At 40.8% G+C, this 23,003-nt stretch overlaps 1 protein-coding gene across 5 annotated transcripts in view; it reads right to left on the bottom strand.

Moving 5' to 3' along the window:
• The window catches only part of LOC149461002 (cathepsin K-like), a 77,274-nt gene that overhangs the window by 15,310 nt on the left and 38,961 nt on the right, over positions 1 to 23,003 (bottom strand). For 2 of the 5 annotated variants that reach the window (XM_089678961.1, XM_089678962.1), the window contains 2 exons: positions 8,613 to 8,762; positions 2,561 to 2,683 (listed from right to left, as the gene is read on the bottom strand). In XM_089678961.1, coding sequence (XP_089535087.1) covers positions 2,561 to 2,683; positions 8,613 to 8,762 — 273 coding nt within the window. Of the gene's footprint in view, positions 1 to 2,560; positions 2,684 to 8,612; positions 8,763 to 17,796; positions 17,920 to 23,003 lie in introns of those variants that run through there. The other 3 variants (XM_089678965.1, XM_089678966.1, XM_089678964.1) reach the window with 2 other exon arrangements.

Genomic DNA, 23,003 nt, shown 5'->3' with positions numbered 1-23,003 from the left:
AGAAGGGCCACCAATAAATAAAGACACTTTTCACTTTCCATCAGTGTAAGAGAGCACCATGCCGAGCTTCAGGGTAAGGTGGCCCTTCAATACTGACCACTCATGACTACAATTTTCACTGTCTTGGTTTATTTTGAGATCCTTATTATGTTTAATTTATTACTGAAGATATTTTTGTCATATACTGGAAGCAGATACAAAGTGTTCTCTAGTGTTCTCTCCTGATGGTATGGTATGATGGATAAGTATCTGCCTATGTGTCTCAGCATTGAGGACACCATTGATCAGGCACCATTGAGGACCGTAAACGCAGTGGTTGGCCAAGGAATCTTAATGCAGCAGATAGACACATCATGCTTACTTCCCTTCGAAATTGCAAGTTGTCCAGCAGTGCCAACAGCACACAACTGGTGGAAACCAGTAGGACATGGGTACATTAATCTACTGTGTGGAGAAGTCTGGCTAGAAGTGGTCTTCATGGAAGAATTGCAGCCAAAAAGCCATACCAACGACTTGGAAACAAGGCTAAGCAATGCACTATGAACTGAATTAATGATGAAAACATAGGAACTGGGCTGCAGAAAAATGACAGCAGGTGATCTGGACTGATGAGTCAAAATTTGAAATGTTTGGCTGTAGCCGGAGGCAGTTTGTTCACCAAAGGGCTGGAGAACGGTACAATGAGGAGTGTCTGCAGGCAACAGTGAAGCATGGTGGAGGTTCCTTGCAAGTTTAGGGCTGCATTTCTGCAAGTGGAGTTGGAAATTTGGTCAGGATCAATGGGGTCCTCAATGCTGAAATATACAAGCAGATACTTATCCATCATGCCATACCATCGGTGAGGGTTGCGACTGTCCCCAAATTTATTCTGCATCAGGACAACAACCCCAAGCATACAGCCAATATCATTCAGCAGTATCTTCAGTGTAAAGAAAACCAAGGAGTCCTGGAAGTAATTGTTTGGCTCCCACAGAGCCCTGATCTCAACATCGAGTCTGTCTGGGATCACTAAAAGACAGAATGATTTGAAGCAGCCTACATCCACCGAAGATCTGTGGTTAGTTCTCCAAGATGTTTGGAACAACCTACCTGCCGAGCTCCTTCAAAAACTTTGTGCAAGTCTACCTAGAAGAATTGATGCTGTTTTGAAGATAAAAAACAAATATTGATTTGATTTGGATTTTTTTTTTATTTTTACTAGTAATAGCCGATAGTGTCCTGATCAGAATCAGGGGTCCCCAGTGCTGCTACGGTGTTTCTGTACTTGCTGAAAATGTTCATAGCCTGAAAAATGAAAACAAATGCAGGCACCAAATCTAAGGACTCGTCATCTGCAATATATTCCATTTTTGTTGTTGGGTTTAGTTATCCTTTATTGAGATTCTCCTTTTCTAAATAGCTCCCCTTTAGTGAAGTGTGTTAACCGCTTCCCCGCTCCCTATAGCAGAACTACTGCTGCAGGGCGGCAGGGCTGCGCAAAACCACGTGTGTGTGTGTATATATGTATGTGATTTTGCATTTTCGTGTAGGGGCGCGTGCGCTGCCCTACCTGCGCTGCCATTGTGGCTTTAGATGTCGATCACCGGGTCCCGGGCAGAGATTCCCCACTGGCACCCAGCGATCGCCGAAAAACAGTGACGGGAGAGACCTGTGTGTAAACAACACAGATCTCTCCACTGCCAGCTGTAACATGCTATTGTGTATTTCTCTGCACACCAGCATGTCTCCCTAGTAAAAAACAGTTAATCCGTTGATCGCCCCAGATGTTAACCCCTTCCTGCCCAGTGGCATTCTGACACTGGGGGGAACTGACTTGGTGTCACTGACATCCCCAGTGACACCCATACAGTGATCAGTGCTAATAAAAAGCACTGACATTGTACTAATGACACTGGGCAGGAAGGGGTTAACATCTGGGGTGATCAAAGGGTTAACTGTGTGCTGTTTTACTATGGGGCTGTGTGTTTCACTGGAAGCACACTGCTTTAAATGGCTCTGCTATGCAGAGCCATACAAAGCAGTGTGCAGGAGCTGACAGGGGAGAGATCTGTATTGTTCACATACAATTCTCTAGCTCCGTCGGTAATGCTCCTCGATCAACAAGTGTCGGCGAGTAATTTCCAGCCAGGAACCCGTGATTGACACCAGAGGCAGCGAATAGGGCGTGCACCCCCTACATGGAAATGCAATATATATATATATACACACACACACACGATTTTGCACACCTGTGCTGCCCTGTAGCAGTATTGCCACTATAGGGCGGACGGGAAGCAGTTAAGAAATGTTGATATTTGCATAACTCCTTCCAATGCTTACATAAGGACTTGAGAGGAGTGCTGAAGCAGAGTGCCGTGATGTTTTCAGGAAACTATGTACAGCACCCTGCTGGCCCCTCCCACCATTTATGATCTGCCTGCATTACATAGAGAAGAACAGAGACTCAGTGATGTTTTCACCAGGTGTACAATAAAATATGTAATGAAAATGGAAAAGTGTTCCTTCATTTCATTTTATCTTAGTTTCAAATTACTGCACAAATTTGGAAACACATTTTTACCATATCTGCCAGATTGTTCATTCCAACTTCGTAAGTGTGGAGCCCCAGGCCGTACTCCAGATTGTGGGTGGTGACAAATTTCAGAGTGTCTTCCCAGATCATCCGTCGTTTCATCTCTTCCATCTATGATGTCAGGACATGGAGATCATAATCACAACATCCAGGATAGACATAATACAGATGTAGCGTCATATAGAAATGCCTCAGGTACTAGTCACAGGTAATATTTCTGGTGGAAAGATTTTGGAGTCACCAAAATTTACATGAAGCAGATGAATGATGAAATCATTTGTACCCTTCTAAAACTAAACATCAGACTTTACAGGCGTCTTCATATGAACCAATCACATTGGTGATGAATCAAAACAAAAATTAAAAAAAGAAGGTGCTGTATGCACTTTATGTATCTTTTTAACCACTTGAGCTCCTGAGGATTTACCCCCCCTTAATGACCAGGCCTTTTTTTTGCTGTTTGGCGCTGCACTAATTCAAATGATAATTGCACGGTCATGCAATGCTGCACCCAAACGAAATTTACGTCCTTTTTTTCACACAAATAGAGCTTTCGTTTGATGGTATTTTATCATCTGTGCGCTTTTTATTTTTTGCGCTATAAACAAAAAAAAAAACACGAAAATTTTGAAAAAAAACCAATATTTTCTACTTTCAGCTATAAAAAATATATTGTAAACTCAAAGTTAGTCATAAATTTAAGCCAAAATGTATTCTGCTCCATGTTTTTGGTAAAAAAAAATCCCAATAAGTGTATATTGATTGCTTTCTGTGAAAGTTATAGCGTCTACAAACTATGGTATAGATCAGGGGTGGGCAAACTTTTTGACTTGAGGGCCGCAATGGGTTCATATATTGGACCCGGGGGCCGGACCAAGAGTAGATGAATGATGTGTATGTGTCATCCATAGTAAGTATAGTAATATTCCCCCATAGTAAGCATAGTAATTCATCCCCCATATAGTAATTCATCCCCCATATAGTAATTCATCCCCCATATAGTAATTCATCCCCCATAGTAATTCATCCCCCCTATAGTAATTCATCCCCCATAGTAATTCATCCCCCATATTAAGTCCCCAAGTCCCCCCTGTGTCAATTCACTTACCTTTGCTCCGCGCGTTCCTCTCGCCGTGTTCCCGCGCCGTTCCGGTGTAGCATGAAAATCTGTCTCCTATGAGGATCTGTCCCCCTCTACGTATCTGCGCATGTGCCAGTTTCAGGCATTAGCAGCCGATCGGCGATCTCCGGCACATGCGCAGATATGTCGAGGGGGACAGATCCTCATAGGAGACAGATTTTCATGCTACACCGGTCTTCAGGGCGGACTGTGAGAGGAGCCTAGCTCCGCGGGCCGGATTAAAAGGTCCGCCGGACCGTAGTTTGCCCATTGCTGGTATAGATACTGCAATTTATGCCTTTTTTTGCTATACAGCGCTGCACTAATTCAAATGATAATTGCGCGGTCATGCAATGCTGTACCCAAACAAAATTTACGTCCTTTTTTTCACACAAATAGAGCTTTCTTTTGGTGGTATTTTATCACCTGTGCGCCTTTTTTTTTTTTGCGCTATAAACAAAAAAAACACGAAAATTTTGAAAAAAAACAATATTTTCTACTTTCAGCTATAAAAAATATATCGTAAACTCAAAGTTAGTCATAAATTTAAGCCAAAATGTATTCTGCTATATGTTTTTGGTAAAAAAAATCCCATGCATTAGCAGGCAAACTGGCGTTATATGGGAGGGGCGCTAACACTATCGGAAGTCACCAGTGACACTAATACAGTGATCAGTAAAAATCTGTTCACTGTAATCAATGACACTGGTGACAGGGCATTGAAGGGGTTAACTGGGGGGGGGGTGGGGGGGCGATCAAGGGGTTAAATGGGATTACTGGTGTACTGGCGGGTAAACTGGCGCTATCTGGGAGGGGCGCTAACACTATTGAAAGTCGCCAGCGACACTGATACAGTGATCAGTAAAAATCGGTTCACTGATCAGTGACACTGGTGACAGGGCAGTGAAGGGGTTAACTCGGGGGGGGGGGGGGGGGGGCGATCAAGGGGTTAGACGGGATTACTGGTGTATTAGCGGGAAATCTGGCGCTATCTGGGAGGGGCGCTAACACTATCGGAAGTCGCCAGCGACACTGATACAGTGATCAGTAAAAATCGGTTCACTGATCAGTGACACTGGGGACAGGGCAGTGAAGGGGTTAACTGGGGGGGGGGGCAATCAAGGGGTTAAACAGGATTACTGGTGTACTGGCGGGCAATCTGGCGCTATCTGGGAGGGGCGCAAACACTATCGGAAGTCGCCAGCGACACTGATACAGTGATCAGTAAAAATCAGTTCACTGATCAGTGACACTGGTGACAGGGCAGTGAAGAGGTTAACTGGGGGGGCGATCAGGGGGTTAAATGTGTCCTAGGTGTGTTCTAACTGTGGGTATGTGCTGTTTTGCTCACTGTTTGGATGTCTTCTTCTCTGTCTGGAACGGAATGTGTCCAGGCAGAGAAGAATGACATCATATCCTGTCCTGTGTAAATGTCAACACAGGACAGGATAGGACAGGGACCGATCATCTGATTTCAGCCAGACATCACTGGCTGAAATCGAATGATTGATCCCTCCGGGATCAAATGGTGTCACCCGCGGGTTGGCGGGAGCACGCGTGCCCCCTGCCGGCGAAAATGTTGGGAGCGTGGAGCCCGTTTTAAAACGTGGTTTTGCGCCTCAGTGCCGCCCTGCACACGTATATTTGCAGTGGCAGGGCGGCAAGTGGTTAAAGTGTATCTAAACCCCCCAAAAATACTGTAATATATTGCAGCTTAACACACCTTACATGTGGTGACCGCATTAGTATTTATTCTTTCAGACTTCTTTTCTAGTTTATTTTCACCAAGTGATCCTGCCAGTAACAAATTTCTTATCCTAAGGCAGTGGTCTCCAAACTGCGGCCCAGGGGCCAGATGTGGCCCCTTGCTTGCCTTTATCCGGCCCTTGGGGCACTATTCCTCCCACTGACACCAATGATGGGGCACTATTCCTCCCACTGACACCAATGATGGGGCACTATTCCTCCCACTGACACCAATGATGGGGCACTATTCCTCCCACTGACTCCATCGAGCAGCTGGGTTGAGGGCCTAGAGGAAATTGCTGCTGCCCTTTCATACCACGATGCTTGTTCTACTAATTTACAGAAAGACCGGATTACTAAGTATGGAAAACATATTGGATTCTTTGGGCACTGTAAGAGACCACACAGCAAAATACATACAACCATTTATTGACATAAAAGAGTCATATAGTCTTTATAGGACCCATAGTTTTTTTTTTCTTCTGTATTAATAGGATTTGGCACCAAGAAGCTCTTTTGGTTATTTTTCATACTAATTTACAGAGTAATCATAAAATCTTATAAACAAGGACAAGATGGTTTCATGCCAAAAATGGTACAAGAAGATCCTGAAGAAGCCACGTGACAGTGGTGTAACGCGTGGAGCTCATTGACGTCATTTCCGGGTGGAGCTCGGTGATGCACTTCCGGTGACGTATTTCCGGTTTTCGGCAAACACGATTTCCTATTACACCCATAGGATATGGGGAAACTGCTTGTACACTTCTGAGAACATGTGAGTTTTCTATCTACTTTTCTTTATAATAAAACTACATATTGCGCTATGGAGATCTCTCTTTGTGCTTAAATCTTCCATGGTCCATGGACATATGGCTGAGGCATCGTATATATTGAGATTTTGAGTCGTGGGGCAAGTTATATCCTGATGTCGCTTTTTTGGAATATCATTTAAATAAATGATTTGTGACCTCTAGGGGTCGAATGTTGGAGGTGAGGAGGCACTCTGGATATTTAGGATTGATTCACTGGAGTGACACTTTGGTCTGAGCACTATCTGAATGCAAAAGCACTTTAATATATATATATTTTCTTCACAGAAGAGTGATAGCATGTTTTTTGCACATGATTATATTATATGTATATTTATTGTTATTTAAACACTTGGCACCTTTCACTGTGATTTTAAAACCTTTGTATTTATTAAGACACTATTTATGTACCCAAGCACCTGGTCACTTTCTATTTTTGCTGTGTGTGCACATGTATAACCAGTTTTAGCCATTTGGGGGCAGACTGGTCTTATATGAATTTTTTTTATATAATTTTAGCACATATATTATTTAAGTATTAGTCACTTTTACATTTGTGTATAAAATTTTGTTTTTTTTTAGCATTATTATAGCAGAGCGCTTCATCCAATATCTTGATATTTAAAAATGGTACAAGAACTAAATATCAACACCATACAGAGACATGCACAACTCTGCCCAAGTTACATCACCAACCTTGCCTCATAATATCACCCAAGCCAACCTATTTACTCTTCCCAAGAGCTGATGCTTTCTAGCGCCTTCCTCACCTCCTCCTATACTTGTCTCCAGGACTTCTCCAGAGCCTCTTCCATTTTCTGGAACCCCCACCTCAATCAATCCAGCTATCTCCTACTTGGTCTGCCTTTCGATGATCCCTGAATACTCATTAGGGAAACCTGAAGAGATGAGTCTTACTTTGGGTACAAGGACATATTCCAACATAAAACATCTGACGGGGAAACGCAAAACTCATGGGTTTCAGTAACATTTTACCAAATTAAAAAAGAAGAAAAAAGCGCCACTTACAAAAAACACCAAAGTGTCAGCAGCATATCCCACCCAAAATAAATTTTGTCAACAATAATCCAAATTAAAAGGTATGCGCTAATAACAAACTTATACAAAAGTGTATGTCATCATCCAAAAAACATTAGTGTTTTAAATAAATTAGAGTGTCCAAACATAAATTAGTGTCCAAAAAATATATATATATCTTCAGTGACTTGAACCAATTGTGAGAAATCCACCACTAAAGGAGATTAAATGAACTCACCAGAGCCAATGGCTGGTCAGATTATAAACCAGCAACAGCGCTTGTGCTCTGGGAGCAATGAATCCGATGTCCAAATAGATATGGTGATGTTTCAGATACTTCCAGATAATAATCACAGCCAAAAAAGGGTTGAGATACAGTTAACGCTCACCGCAGATCTCTCCCATACAGCACAGACCAGCAAGGCTCTCTAACATCCACATCAAATAGGCTACGCCCAACCGGTTTCGTCACACCGACGTCATCAAGGGGCCTTGATGACGTCGGTGTGACGAAACTGGTTGGGCGTAGCCTATTTGATGTGGATGTTATTGAGCCTTGCTGGTCTGTGCTGTATGGGAGAGATCTGCGGTGAGCGTTAACTGTATCTCAACCCTTTTTTGCGATTGAAGCTGGTGTCTGTTGGACACCTTGTTTGTGAGTTTCCTTATACCTTTTTTATTAAAGAGATAAATGAAAAAAACGTATTGCACCATTATGTTCTCTTTTTTGTCCCTGAGTGTACTGCATGCTCTCATGGAGGTATGAGACAGAGTGGAGAAGTTCATTATAAGAGCTTGGGCTGCAAAGTTGTTTGTCTGTGATTATTATCTGGAAGTATCTGAAACATCACCATATCTATTTGGACATCGGGTTCATTGCTCCCAGAGCACAAGCGCTGTTGCTGGTTTATAATCTGACCAGCCATTAGCTCTGGTGAGTTCATTTAATCTCCTTTGGTGGTGGATTTCTCACAATTGGTTCAAGTCACAGAAGATATATATATTTTTTTGGACACCAATTTATGTTTGGACACTCTAATTTATTTAAAACACTAATGTTTTTTGGATGATGACATACACTTTTGTATAAGTTTGTTATTAGCGCATACCTTTTAATTTGGATTTCAGTAACATTTTGACTGCTGAAGCCAGATTACAAAGTAGATGTGTTTATTATACAAGCATGTAGCTAGACCTTCATGCAGGGAGAGCAGAACAATACATAGTGTTGGATTCAAAGTAATGCTCTAACTGTCTTGGAAACCATTACCAAATAAAGGTCCTCATCAACCCCAAATAAAGGTCCTCATCAGGATTTTTACGTTACCTCATTCATGTAGACTTTCTCGTGTTTCGTAGTCCATAGCTTCCAGTGGTCATCCAAGGTAGAATCAGGACCACCGTGAACAGACATTATAATGATGAGCAAGCACGCAAGGCTGGTTACAGGGGGGCCCATTATCTTACAATGCTGGGTCTGGAAAAAAAATATTGATTTAAATTTAGGGGATTTTACAAGTTTATACCAACTGTTCTGTCTAGAGCAATACTCCAGGGAAACCTCCCTTCAGGAGCTTACAAACAATTTACTAACTGTTAAAGCCAATAGCCACAACTCCAGTTGACCACCAGCCTTTTCAGCCCCACATCCAGTCATTCTCCAGATCTTGCTAACTTCATCTTTGTAACATTTCAAAAATGGATATTCCAGATGGACTGTATGCGCCCCATGGGACATAATATAGAATTAGATATCAATAGTTTTATTGATAACAGCTAATTAGGACTATTTAGATATCATCCTATATGTACATTTATGTATGAATTTTTTGTCATTGTTCCTATAAGTGCACTTATTTTATGTTACCTCAAAATTATGGGTTTCTATTTTCCATTATGATGATATTCTTGTTTAGATAATATTATCATTCTTATTATTTTTAATATTTAGCATGTACTTGTGGCTCACGGATCTATAGGTATATGTTATGTTTTATAATTGCATCGAATGTATATACATGGTTGAGTGAATTATCACTGGCCCTAGATGTGATTTTCACACAGTAGGGTATTTATAATGTATGTACATTTTTTCGCTTGGCAGATCATATATATGCCGATATTTATGTATGACCACCAGGTTTTTACATGATTTTTTATATGAATTTTAATTTTAATTTTATTTTCATGTATATATATTTTTATTTAAATTTGGGATGTATTTATCCAAAATTGTTTTGTTATGATAAGTATGGGCGATATAATAAGATTTTGGATTTATTAAATTAAGATCCAATCTTGTTTTTTGCCCATAGCTATATCACTTTACACAGGTGCTTATTATCTATAGATGCATTATCCCTGATGTCCTTAGTATTCAATCGAATCATTTCTGGTGCTTACAGCATTGATTTCAGCTGTTTGCTTCTATGTACCCGATGTCTGGCGTTTGCGCATGCGCCATCGGGTCGGACTACAACAATATGGCGCCTGTTGCGCGGACATCTGACATAGGGAAAATGGCGCATGACGTACTGCGCATGCGCCACCGTTCGTATTTAAAGACTGTCATTTTGCGTCCACCACTGTAAGCTGCACCCCTATGAGTACGAGCCATTGCTCGAAACGCGTCAGGGAAAGCTACAGCAGGTCGGACGCCTCACCGCCGGCGCCACGAGGGGCCCCGGCGGCCATCTTTGATTTTCATTTGGTCAGTATACTTTTGCTTGTCAGTTTTCCTGCTATCCTGTACCTCTAATAAAGACACCTGAGGATATTACACTATGTGGCCCTTTCTATTTATTTGAGCATTGGTGAAAACCGGCCAAATCTACGGAAAAGCTACATCTATGTGGATACCAGGCCTTGAGGGATATGCTGACCAGATCTGACCAGACCAGGATGAGGATACAGGAGGTCCAGTGATATTTTACACAAATGCGCATAAAGATTGCGTATCTGGTGAGTGCGCAGTCTTCATATTTTATCACCTGTTGGTCCTTTATACAGGACGTTTGAAGATCGTCCCGGATCTCAAGAGCACTCCTTCATTGGACTGTTTCACTCTCCTCACTCTATGGCCACCATCTAGTGGCGTTATTAATTTCAGTCACTGTTTATCACTATTGTGTATCACTAGTGGTTTATTTATTATTGTGTCTAGTTATATAGCGCTGCACCTCCTCTTTCACATTTATGCTATTGAAGGTCTGATACGGTGCCTTTGTTTGGTGTACAGCTGCTGCTCATTATATATTCACACAAGCGCTCACTTATCTTTTGCTTTTTTCGATTACTCATTACCCATTTTTAGTTGAGCTGCTAGTTGTGTCAAGCTTAAATGGCTGACATATTTGAGATGAGGTCCATGAGACCAAAAATATCAGATGATGTTTTTAGTATAGAACAAGAGTCTGATGATATTAAAGGACTATTTACACAGTTGCATAACCTAACCTCATCTGAAGTTAGGACATTATGGGACATTTCCTTCTTAGATAAATATATTAAGGAACAAATGGTCCCTCGGTCCTTAAGATGGAATGTTCCTCCTGAAACAGGAGATACTAATAGTATAGTAGAATGGTCACAGTATTTCAATCTGGCTGGGCTAGATCTACTTAAATTTTTAATTACACGGAAAAAAAAGAAACTCATCTATCTAGATACGGAAATTAATAAGGTACGAGAGAAACTCATTCCATTTAAGGATAGGAATGATTACCAATTAGAATCTGAGAAATTGAAACAATCTCTAGAACACACTGAAAAGGAACAAAAAACAAAAAAATGTAAGAAGTATATACGTGATCATAGGGACTATGCCTTAAATAAAGTTTTTAAATGGCAAACTGATGCAGATGAACCTGCTATTGTGTCCTCTACACCTATGGAGACTAATTCACATACACCCAAACCAAAGAAAAATAATAAAGGCGGAAAGGCTTCTAATCATCCTCGCCATGTACATCAGTACCAATCTCAACCACCTGGGGAGAATAGAGTCTCTTATAATAACAATATACCCACGTTTAATCGTTTTGAACCATTGAGGTCTATGTCAGACGATAATATAGGCTCTAGAAATTATGATTGGTATCCCAATCAAGGTTATAGGGATAACCAATTTAAAAAACCATATCAACAACAGGGCAAGAGATCCTCCAATAATAATAATCACAATAGAGGATATGGCTATTACAATTCCCCAAGAAGGAATTATGGAGCCCCCTATAGACCTGATGAGTTCATGACACCTACACCTAGAACACCTCAGCAGCCATTCAGGCAACCATCATATGCTCCGCCATATAGGAATGATACCTATTATCCCCCAACAACTAATTATCCCACATACCAAAGTGATAATCATAATCCCACCCCGGTTCATTTTTTAGACCAGGGAAGCTCACGCAAAAGAAACGTTCGAGCAGGGGAAAAAGGGGAGGTAAAAGGGTCAACAAACCCGAAAAAGAGGAAACTATAAAGGGTAAGGGGATTTTCAACCTTAGTGGGAAAGTACTAACTCCCCAAGAGCTGGACCTATTAGACAGGGGATTAAAATTTGCACCAAATAATAAATTGGACAAATTTCACACATATATTGATATACATAGATTTGTAAGATCAATATCTTTGAAAAAATACTTTCATTCGAATCCAATTGTCAAAAACACTACTGGTATAAATATCCAGTCAAACTTAAGGAATGCATCCCTATTCAATCCTCCCCCACAAACACATAGCTATATTAATGTCTTTAAAGAAACAGTACTTAAAGATTTAGCTGCTGTGAAGGTAAGGAATTATAAAGACCATCATGGGACTTCCAAAGCTATTAACTCCCTCCTTAACCAGAAAGACCTAGTTATAAGGCCTGCAGATAAGGGAGGGGGTGTTGTATTAATGAATAAGGATAGCTACAATAAGGAAGTATATAATATTCTTGGAGATGTGGATACATATTGCCGTCTACCAAAGAACCCTTTGATTGCATATAAAAAATCTCTCAAAAATATCATAGTTAAAGGATATTCGGATAATGTTATAAACAAGAGAGAGAAGGAGTTTTTATGTCCATCGGCCCCTAGAGTACCGGTCATGTACATTCTCCCTAAAATACATAAAAATTTGGATAATCCTCCCGGCAGACCCATCATAAGTGGTATTGGATCTCTGTGCTCTAGAGCAGGACAATACATAGATTATTTCCTGCAACCACTAGTACGGAAAACGCCATCTTATCTGCGAGACACGAAACAAGTGTTACAGGATATCCAAGGCCTTCATGTGGATGATAACACATTTCTGGTTACAGCTGACGTAGCTTCTCTGTACACGAGTATTGATCACACAGAAGGTATGCAAGCAGTAGACTTTTATCTCAATGAATCTACTTTGTCTCTCTCACATAAAAAGTTCATTCTTACCCTTTTGGATTTTGCTATGACTAGAAATTATTTCTGGTATGATAGCAACTTCTATTTACAAACGAGGGGTGTGGCTATGGGAGCGAAATTCGCCCCAAGCCTGGCAAATCTATTTATGGCGAGATGGGAGGAGGATGTTATATACGCCAGAGATTGGCCAGAATTATACTTTTATAGGCGATATATTGATGATATACTGCTTATTTGGAAAGGGGATGAACAAACATTAGTCAACTTTTTCGGTACCCTTAATAATAACACCCTAAATATCAAACTAACTTTTGAGTATAGCAAAACTAGCGTGAATTTCCTAGATTTGACATTAATAAACCAAGAAGGTACCATTATAACCTCTTCCTTTTTCAAAGGAACAGACCGTAACGGTTACATTCCCATTAGTAGTTGTCACCATCCACTATGGCTCTCAAACATACCGAAAGGTCAATTCTTGAGGTTGAGAAGAAACTGTACTTCGGTTGACACCTTTTTCTCACAGGCATCTGTCCTAAAAAACAGATTCTTGGAAAAGGGATATGACGAGATATGTCTTAACCGTACTATGCAGGAGATAGCAAATATGGATAGGGATTCCTTACTCGCTAACAATACTTTACAAAAATCACAAAAAATTTGTCCCTTTGTGACCACATTTTCCAGACAATACAAGACCATTTCTAGAATCATTAATCAGAACTGGAAAATTCTGAAGGCGGATCCAGTGTTAACTAAAATCCTCCCTGACAGACCGGAGATTACTTATAGAAGAGCACAATCTCTGAGAAATTTCATAGCCCCGAATGTTATAGATCCTCCTAGGAATATTTCCTTTTTGAACAACACTACCAGTTTTTTCCCGTGCAACAAGTGTATTATATGCACCTGTAATAGCAAAAGGAAAAAGAGGGTAGAGAGTTTTACATCAACCAGTACTGGCAGGACATTTAAGATCAACAACTTTATATCATGTCATAGCAAATATGTCGTGTATCTTTTGCAATGCCCGTGCAAAAAACAGTACATTGGGCGCACCATCAGAAAATTGAAGGATAGACTCCGTGAACATGTTAGCAACATCAAAAAGGGTTTTAAAGATCATTCTTTATCACTGCATTACAGGACCCATCACAATAGGGACCCATCTTCATTACAGTTTGTGGGTATCAATACAGTACAAGCCCATTGGAGGGGCATAAATAGAAAAAGAGCAGTCTCACAAATGGAAACAAAATGGATATTCCAGATGGACTGTATGCGCCCCATGGGACATAATATAGAATTAGATATCAATAGTTTTATTGATAACAGCTAATTAGGACTATTTAGATATCATCCTATATGTACATTTATGTATGAATTTTTTGTCATTGTTCCTATAAGTGCACTTATTTTATGTTACCTCAAAATTATGGGTTTCTATTTTCCATTATGATGATATTCTTGTTTAGATAATATTATCATTCTTATTATTTTTAATATTTAGCATGTACTTGTGGCTCACGGATCTATAGGTATATGTTATGTTTTATAATTGCATCGAATGTATATACATGGTTGAGTGAATTATCACTGGCCCTAGATGTGATTTTCACACAGTAGGGTATTTATAATGTATGTACATTTTTTCGCTTGGCAGATCATATATATGCCGATATTTATGTATGACCACCAGGTTTTTACATGATTTTTTATATGAATTTTAATTTTAATTTTATTTTCATGTATATATATTTTTATTTAAATTTGGGATGTATTTATCCAAAATTGTTTTGTTATGATAAGTATGGGCGATATAATAAGATTTTGGATTTATTAAATTAAGATCCAATCTTGTTTTTTGCCCATAGCTATATCACTTTACACAGGTGCTTATTATCTATAGATGCATTATCCCTGATGTCCTTAGTATTCAATCGAATCATTTCTGGTGCTTACAGCATTGATTTCAGCTGTTTGCTTCTATGTACCCGATGTCTGGCGTTTGCGCATGCGCCATCGGGTCGGACTACAACAATATGGCGCCTGTTGCGCGGACATCCGACATAGGGAAAATGGCGCATGACGTACTGCGCATGCGCCACCGTTCGTATTTAAAGACTGTCATTTTGCGTCCACCACTGTAAGCTGCACCCCTATGAGTACGAGCCATTGCTCGAAACGCGTCAGGGAAAGCTACAGCAGGTCGGACGCCTCACCGCCGGCGCCACGAGGGGCCCCGGCGGCCATCTTTGATTTTCATTTGGTCAGTATACTTTTGCTTGTCAGTTTTCCTGCTATCCTGTACCTCTAATAAAGACACCTGAGGATATTACACTATGTGGCCCTTTCTATTTATTTGAGCATTGGTGAAAACCGGCCAAATCTACGGAAAAGCTACATCTATGTGGATACCAGGCCTTGAGGGATATGCTGACCAGATCTGACCAGACCAGGATGAGGATACAGGAGGTCCAGTGATATTTTACACAAATGCGCATAAAGATTGCGTATCTGGTGAGTGCGCAGTCTTCATATTTTATCACCTGTTGGTCCTTTATACAGGACGTTTGAAGATCGTCCCGGATCTCAAGAGCACTCCTTCATTGGACTGTTTCACTCTCCTCACTCTATGGCCACCATCTAGTGGCGTTATTAATTTCAGTCACTGTTTATCACTATTGTGTATCACTAGTGGTTTATTTATTATTGTGTCTAGTTATATAGCGCTGCACCTCCTCTTTCACATTTATGCTATTGAAGGTCTGATACGGTGCCTTTGTTTGGTGTACAGCTGCTGCTCATTATATATTCACACAAGCGCTCACTTATCTTTTGCTTTTTTCGATTTCAAAAATACGCTCTTCCTAATCAATGAAACAACCAGGCTACTAATTCACTTCTTTTTCTCTCACCTCTATTTCAACTCCCACCTCATTGGCCTACCTCTACACAAGCTACCCCCTCTTTAGTCTATTATAAACGCCATCGCCAGACCCATCCATCTTACCAACCCCTCGGTGTCTACCACCCCTCTCTGCCAATCCCTCCGCTGGCTTCCTCTTTCCCACTGAATAAAATTCAAACTATTAACACCATACAGAGACATCCACAACTCTGTCCAAGCTATATCACCAACCTTGTCTCATAATACCACCCAAGCCAACCTCTTCACTCTTCCCAAGAGCTGATGCTTTTGAGCTCCCTCCTCACCTCCTTCTATACTTGTCTCCAGGACTTCTCCAGAGCCTCTTTCATTTTCTGGAACCCCCTACCTCAATCAATCCAGCTATCTCCTACTTGGTCTGCCTTTCGATGATCCCTGAATACTCATCAGGGATCATCGAAAGGCAGACCAAGTAGGAGTATATCCCTGAATACTCATCAGGGATCATCGAAAGGCAGACCAAGTAGGAGTATATCCCTGAATACTCATCAGGGAAACCTGAAGGAGATGAGTCTTACTTTGGGTACAAAAGCATATTCCAACATAAAACATCTGATGAGGAAACCCAAAACTTATGGGTTTCAGTAATGTTTTGACTGCTGAAGCCAGATTGCAAAGTAGATGTGTTTATTATACAAGGATGTAGCTAGACCTTCATGCAGGGAGAGCAGAACATTACATAGTGTTGGATTCAAAGTAATGCTCTAATGGTCTTGGATGGGTGGGAGCCTAGCTATCTGATTGCTTTGAAGTTGCATTCTGGTTTCTGGTGGAGTTCACTGAAATGTAAATGGACTTTCACACAAGTATGTTACTTCCCATAGCTCCTTTAGATAGCAATCTTCCCAGCTGGAGGTGTACATAGCATTCTAACACAAGAAATACGGCTGTTACATGATAAGACTTCTAATAACAGAATATACATTCAATATAGCCACTAAAAAAAATCCTAAATGTTTGACATATAAAAACATCATAGAATAAAATATAATAATATTTGTCCCAGTAAGACCGTAGTATACATAGTATGTTTAGTTGTACCGGCTTGAAAAACAGAGTGTCTCTGGACCAGGGACGGACTGACCATTCGGGCAGTCGGGCACTGCCCGAGGGCCTGGGTCAGTAGGGGGCCCCATGAGATGCCCCTGGTACCTTTTATATGCTTTTTTGGGTGTGGTTTGAGTGTGGGCGAGGACACAGGGGCCCCATGATCCCCTACTGCCCGGGGGCCCCATGAGTTGCCAGTCCGCCCCTGCTCTGGACACCATAAAGGCTCCATGCACACTAACTCAAAAAACGCTTGATGAAAAATGCTAATAATAGTGTTTTTGTGCCGGCTTGTAGTAGCGTTTAGAAGGAGCGGTTAGGAGCATTCAGCATTTCCTTCTGCCAGGAAAACGCTCCCAAAAACTCTGCAAAAATATTTTTTTTCTGCTCCTAAACGGTGAAGCTTGAAAAAACGCTACTAGTATAAAATACTGTGCATAGATGCATAGGAGAACACTTAGCTTCTAGGAGCAGGAAAAAAAATGCTCATAATAGCTTCTAGGAGCAGAAAAAAAATGCTCATAAGAGCTTCTAAGAGCAGAAAAAAAATGCTCATAATAGCTTCTAGGAGCAGAAAAAAATGCTCATAATAGCTTCTAGGAGCAGGAAAAAATGCTCATAATAGCTTCTAGGAGCAGAAAAAAAATGCTCATAATAGCTTCTAGGAGCAGAAAAAAATGCTCATAATAGCTTCTAGGAGTAGGAAAAAAAGCTCAGAATAGCTTCCAGGAGCAGAAAAAAATGCTCATAATAGCTTCTAGGAGCAGAAAAAAATGCTCATAAGAGCTTCTAGGAGCAGAAAAAAATGCTCATAAGAGCTTCTAAGAGCAGAAAAAAAATGCTCATAAGAGCTTCTAAGAGCAGAAAAAAAATGCTCATAATAGCTTCTAGGAGCAGAAAAAAATGCTGATAATAGCTTCCAGGAGCAGAAAAAAATGCTCATAATAGCTTCCAGGAGCAGAAAAAAATGCTCATAATAGCTTCCAGGAGCAGAAAAAAATGTTCATAATAGCTTCTAGGAGCAGAAAAAAATGCTCATAATAGCTTCTGGAAGCTTAAAAAAACATTGGTCTGCATGGAGCCTAAAAATGCTGACAGTTATGGTTGCTACTCACCAAGACAGGTTTATTCACAGCTGCTGCTGGTGTAGGAATAGTAAAATTGGAGAACTACTCCCTGCTTTATATATTCCTCAGAATCACTGTTCATTTAGCAATTTCCAATAAGCCACCAGACTGTGGTACATGAATTGGTTAATGATAGGCGTTGCCTTAACTCCCCTTACTCTGGAGGATATCAGTGGTACCAGTCACCCAACCAAAAGCCAAGATAACCATCAGTGTGAGTTAAAGTAAAGTTGCAAATTCCCGCTAGAAGAATACAGTGTAATTCTGCATCCAGAAAATCTTTGAATAATCTGTTATATACAATACAGGCGTACCTCAGTTTACAAATTTAATGCGTTCTCATAAACTGAAACGCGGTTTCCCATAGGAATGCATTGAAAACCAATTAATCCGCTCCAGAGGTCAGAAAAAAGTTTAAAAAGTCTTTTATCTGTTCAAAACTCTTTATAAAGTGCACTTTAAAGGCATAAATACTGTACAGGGACATGATTAATCAAGCAATAACTCGATGCAAGAAACCACTCTAACACCTCCGGCACTTCCACGCTCGACGCCACGTGCTACCACAGACTCCATCATGCACAGATGCGGCGCTATAAACCTCCCAGGCACAATGCATCTTGGGGAAACTTACTTTGTATTGCGAAAAAAATTTGTACAAAATTTGTAAACCGAGGCATTATTTTCTTTTACAATGAATTTTATTATAGACAGCACAACAACAAAGAAGCAGTCAGAGACAAGCTCATTGACGCAAAAAAATAAGGTGTACAATTCTGTTGATAAAGGACATAACAAATGCACTGAAGTATTAACACGGAGAGAAATGGAGTACAAAAAACAAAATCTATAAAAGGATGGAATGAAACCCTATAAATTGCATTAACAGCAAACAAGTGGTGACCAATGAGCTAGTGGGCAAAGGCCAAGGATAGTCACCAAAGTCGCATACAGATGATAGGAAAAGCTGAGTATGGAGTCTCACTGGATGCACATTGGAACTCTACACCAAGGACTCTCGAGAAAGTCCAACCAGTGTATAAAACATTACAGGCAAGATTCTCTAGGGCAGGGCTTAAAATTTTAAGTCCTGAGCTACTAGCCAGGCCTTAAGAGTTACTCGCCACCAACAAACACACACAAACAGAGACGCCTGTACACACACAGAGACATGTACATACACACACAGAAACATGTACACATACATGTACATACACGCAGACACATACATGTACACACACACCTATAAAACGTTGCAGTACTTCGTTGTTCACGCACAGAGCCGGGTACTGCACTCTAGGGGGAGGCAGAGAGCACAACACACACTCCTTGCATTGCTTTCACTGCGCTCAGCTATTGAGCAGTCTCACAGATCCGGCCTGAGCTCCGAGCCTGCTCAGCAAGACGGCCCTGGGGGACACACTCGCCCCCACCATAATTTCCACTCGCCATTGGCGAGCAGAAATTTCAAGGCCTGCTCTAGGGGTATCACAATCAGCGCATGTAACATAAAAAACTGGCAGAAACAACAGAAAGAAAGGAAAAGAAAAAAAGAGAAAAGCGGACAAAGGAGAAACAAGAATAGTAAAGACAAAGAAAGGGCTCCAGGGGATCGCTCCAGCACAGTCGTATATCGACAGGAGGGTCTGGTCAAATCTAGACGGTTGAGCCACATCAATCCAGGGGCCCCAGATCTGCAGAAACTTAGTGTGGGTGTCTAACAGTATAGCCGTTAGCTTCTCATTAACCATAATAAAATTCATCCGATTCTTAACAGCTTCAAAGCTGAGAAGAGGGGTTTTCCAAGCTCTCACAATCATCAATTTGGTAGCCATAAATAGATGCGATGCTAACTGCCGCTCAGGACGGAGTAGGCCTACTCCGAGGCATTATTTTCAATGGATTTTTAATCGTAAACTGAAAATTACATTAACCGAGGCGTTCGTAAACCGAGGTACCATGACCAAAGATTTCTCAACACCTATAAAAGCTTGTTGGACATTCAAAAACCATGGACAGTTAGCCTCCACTTTGTGTCTATAACTGCGTTCAATTTGGGAATGGCAATTTGTGCCAATTCAGCCAAAAGAGTTATCTGAGCTCAGATACTCATAAGCCCAAAATCGAAAAAGAGGGGGTGGGACTTTATAGGTACCAATAATAAAAAAAAAATAAAAAAGACTGTAATAAAAATACATAGCTTTATCAACAAAGTTTAAAAAGACTTTTCATACATAAAGCAATAAATGTATTTTTTATTTATTTTATTTTAGGTACTTCTACAGCGCCGTCAATTTACACAGCGCTTTACATACAGTCAGGTCCATAAGTATTGGGACATCGACACAATTCTAACATTTTTGGCTCTATACACCACCACAATGGATTTGAAATGAAATTAACAAGATGTGCTTTAACTGCAGACTGTCAGCTTTAATTTGAGGGTATTTACATCCAAATCAGGTGAACGGTGTAGGAATTACAACAGTTTGCATAGGTGCCTCCCACTTGTTAAGGGACCAAAAGTAATGGGACAATTGGCTTCTCAGCTATTCCATGGCCAGGTGTGTGTTATTCCCTTATTATCCCAATTACAATGAGCAGATAAAAGGTCCAGAGTTCATTTCAAGTGTGCTATTTGCATTTGGAATCTGTTGCTGTCAACTCTCAAGGTGAGATCCAAAGAGCTGTCACTATCAGTGAAGCAAGCCATCATTAGGCTGAAAAAACAAAACAAACCCATTAGAGAGATAGCAAAAACATTAGGCGTGGCCAAAACAACTGTTCTTTTTAAGAAAGAACATTCTTAAAAAGAGGGAACGCACTGGTGAGCTCAGCAACACCAAAAGACCTGGAAGACCACGGAAAACAACTGTGGTGGATGACCGAAGAATTCTTTTCCTGGTGAAGAAAACATCCTTCACAACAGTTGGCCAGATCAAGAACACTCTCCAGGAGGTAGGTGTATGTGTGTCAAAGTCAACAATCAAGAGAAGACTTCACCAGAGTGAATACAGAGGGTTCACCACAAGATGGAAACCATTGGTGAGCCTCAAAAACAGGAAGGCCAGATTAGAGTTTGCCAAACGACATCTAAAAAAGCCTTCACAGTTCTGGAACAACATCCTATAGACAGATGAGACCAAGATCAACTTGTACCAGAGTGATGGGAAGAGAAGAGTATGGAGAAGGAAAGGAACTGCTCATGATCCTAAGCATACCACCTCATCAGTGAAGCATGGTGGTGGTAGTGTCATGGCGTGGGCATGTATGGCTGCCAATGGAACCGATTCTCTTGTATTTATTGATGATGTGACTGCTGACAAAAGCAGCCGGATGAATTCTGAAGTGTTTCGGGAATATTATCTGCTCATATTCAGCCAAATGCTTCAGAACTCATTGGACGCTTCACAGTGCAGATGGACAATGACCCAAAGCAGACTGCAAAAGCAACCAAAGAGTTTTTTTAAGGGAAAGAAGTGGAATGTTATGCAATGGCCAAGTCAATCACCTGACCTGAATCCGATTGAGCATTTCACTTGCTGAAGACAAAACTGAAGGGAAAATGCCCCAAGAACAAGCAGGAACTGAAGACAGTTGCAGTAGAGGCCTGGCAGAGCACCACCAGGGATGAAACTCAGCGTCTGGTGATGTCTTTGCGTTCCAGACTTCAGGCTGTACTTGACTGAAAAGGATTTGCAACCAAGTATTAAAAAGTGAAAGTCTGATTTATGATTATTATTCTGTCCCATTACTTTTGGTCCCTTAACAAGTGGGAGACACATATGCAAACTGTTGTAATTCCTACACCGTTCACCTGATTTGGATGTAAATACCCTCAAATTAAAGCTGACAGTCTGCAGTTAAAGCACATCTTGTTTATTTCATTTCAAATCTATTGTGGTGGTGTATATAGCCAAAAATGTTAGAATTGTGTTGATGTCCCAATATTTATGGACCTGACTGCATATATTGTATATTAGTCCCTAACCCTCAAGGGGCGTACAATCTATGGTCCCTAACTCACAGTTTAAGTCTGGGCTCTGACTAGGCCATGCAAGGACATTCACCTTCTTCTCCTTCAACCACTATGGACTCATTTTTGCTGTGTTCTTGGGTCATTGTCATGTTGGAAGGTAAACCTTCTTCCCATTGACAACGTTCTGGCAGAAGACAGCAGATTGTCCTCAAGAATTTGATAGTATTTTGCTCCATTTTTCCTTCCATCCTGACTAGTGCTCAGAGAACACCCCCCCCCCCCCCCATAATAGGATAATACCACCTTCATGCTTTTATGTAGGAATGGTGGTACTTCGATGGTGAGCTGGACTGGATTTCCGCTACACATATCGTTTAGTGTTGAGGCCAAATAATTCAATTTCAGTCTCATCTGACCAGAATGCCTTTTACGATGTGGCCTCAGAATCTTCAAGGTGCATTTTGGCAAAGCTCACTGGTGACTGCATGTGTCCTTTCTTGAGGAGCGGCTTTTTACTTGCAACCCTCCCATACAAGCCACATTGGTGGAGAATTTGTGATCTTGTTGTCACATGCACAAAATGACCTCTCTTTTGTCATCAATTCCTGCAACTGCTTCAGAGTTTGCTGCAGGCCTCTTGGTAGCCTCTCTGAAAAGTTTCCTCCTGGTTTTTTTCATCCAGTTTGGAGCAACATCCTGATCCAGGGAGGGTTTGTGTAGTACCAAATACCTTCCACTTCTTAATAATAGACTTCACTCTGCTTCTAGGCATTGATAAAGCCTTTGAATTTTTCTTGTATCTATCTCCTGACTTGTGCCTGTCCACAACTTTATCCCAGAGATCTTTTGACTTTGCCTTGCCACCCATAGTTGATTGTTTGCTTCAGTTGCACTACCGGGGACTGAAATGCTCCAGAAAAGCTCTTTTCATGCTGAGCTAATCAAAATGACCACAGCTAATTACAGTTGACAATCAAATGGCTTTGTGTGCCATTGAGAAGGTGATTAGCTACACCTGATTAAGTTTACAAGTCATTTTTTGGAGGGGGGGGTGATCATTTTTTCCAACTCAGTGATTCTGTTTTTTAATGTTTTTTATTTTTTGTCTGACATGTTGGTGTTATATCTTGAATTTTATAAGTTGCACTGAGTAAATACAGCTGGATAAAGCAAAATCCTGTGTCTATCTTCATTTCAGGATGCAAAGCGACAAAAT

Source organism: Staurois parvus, unplaced genomic scaffold, assembly GCF_062004578.1.
Source record: "Staurois parvus isolate SC_StPar_1 unplaced genomic scaffold, SC_StPar_1.0 ptg000213l, whole genome shotgun sequence".
NCBI classification, from domain to species: Eukaryota; Metazoa; Chordata; class Amphibia; order Anura; family Ranidae; genus Staurois; species Staurois parvus.
This window is presented reverse-complemented; position numbering and strand designations above follow the sequence as displayed.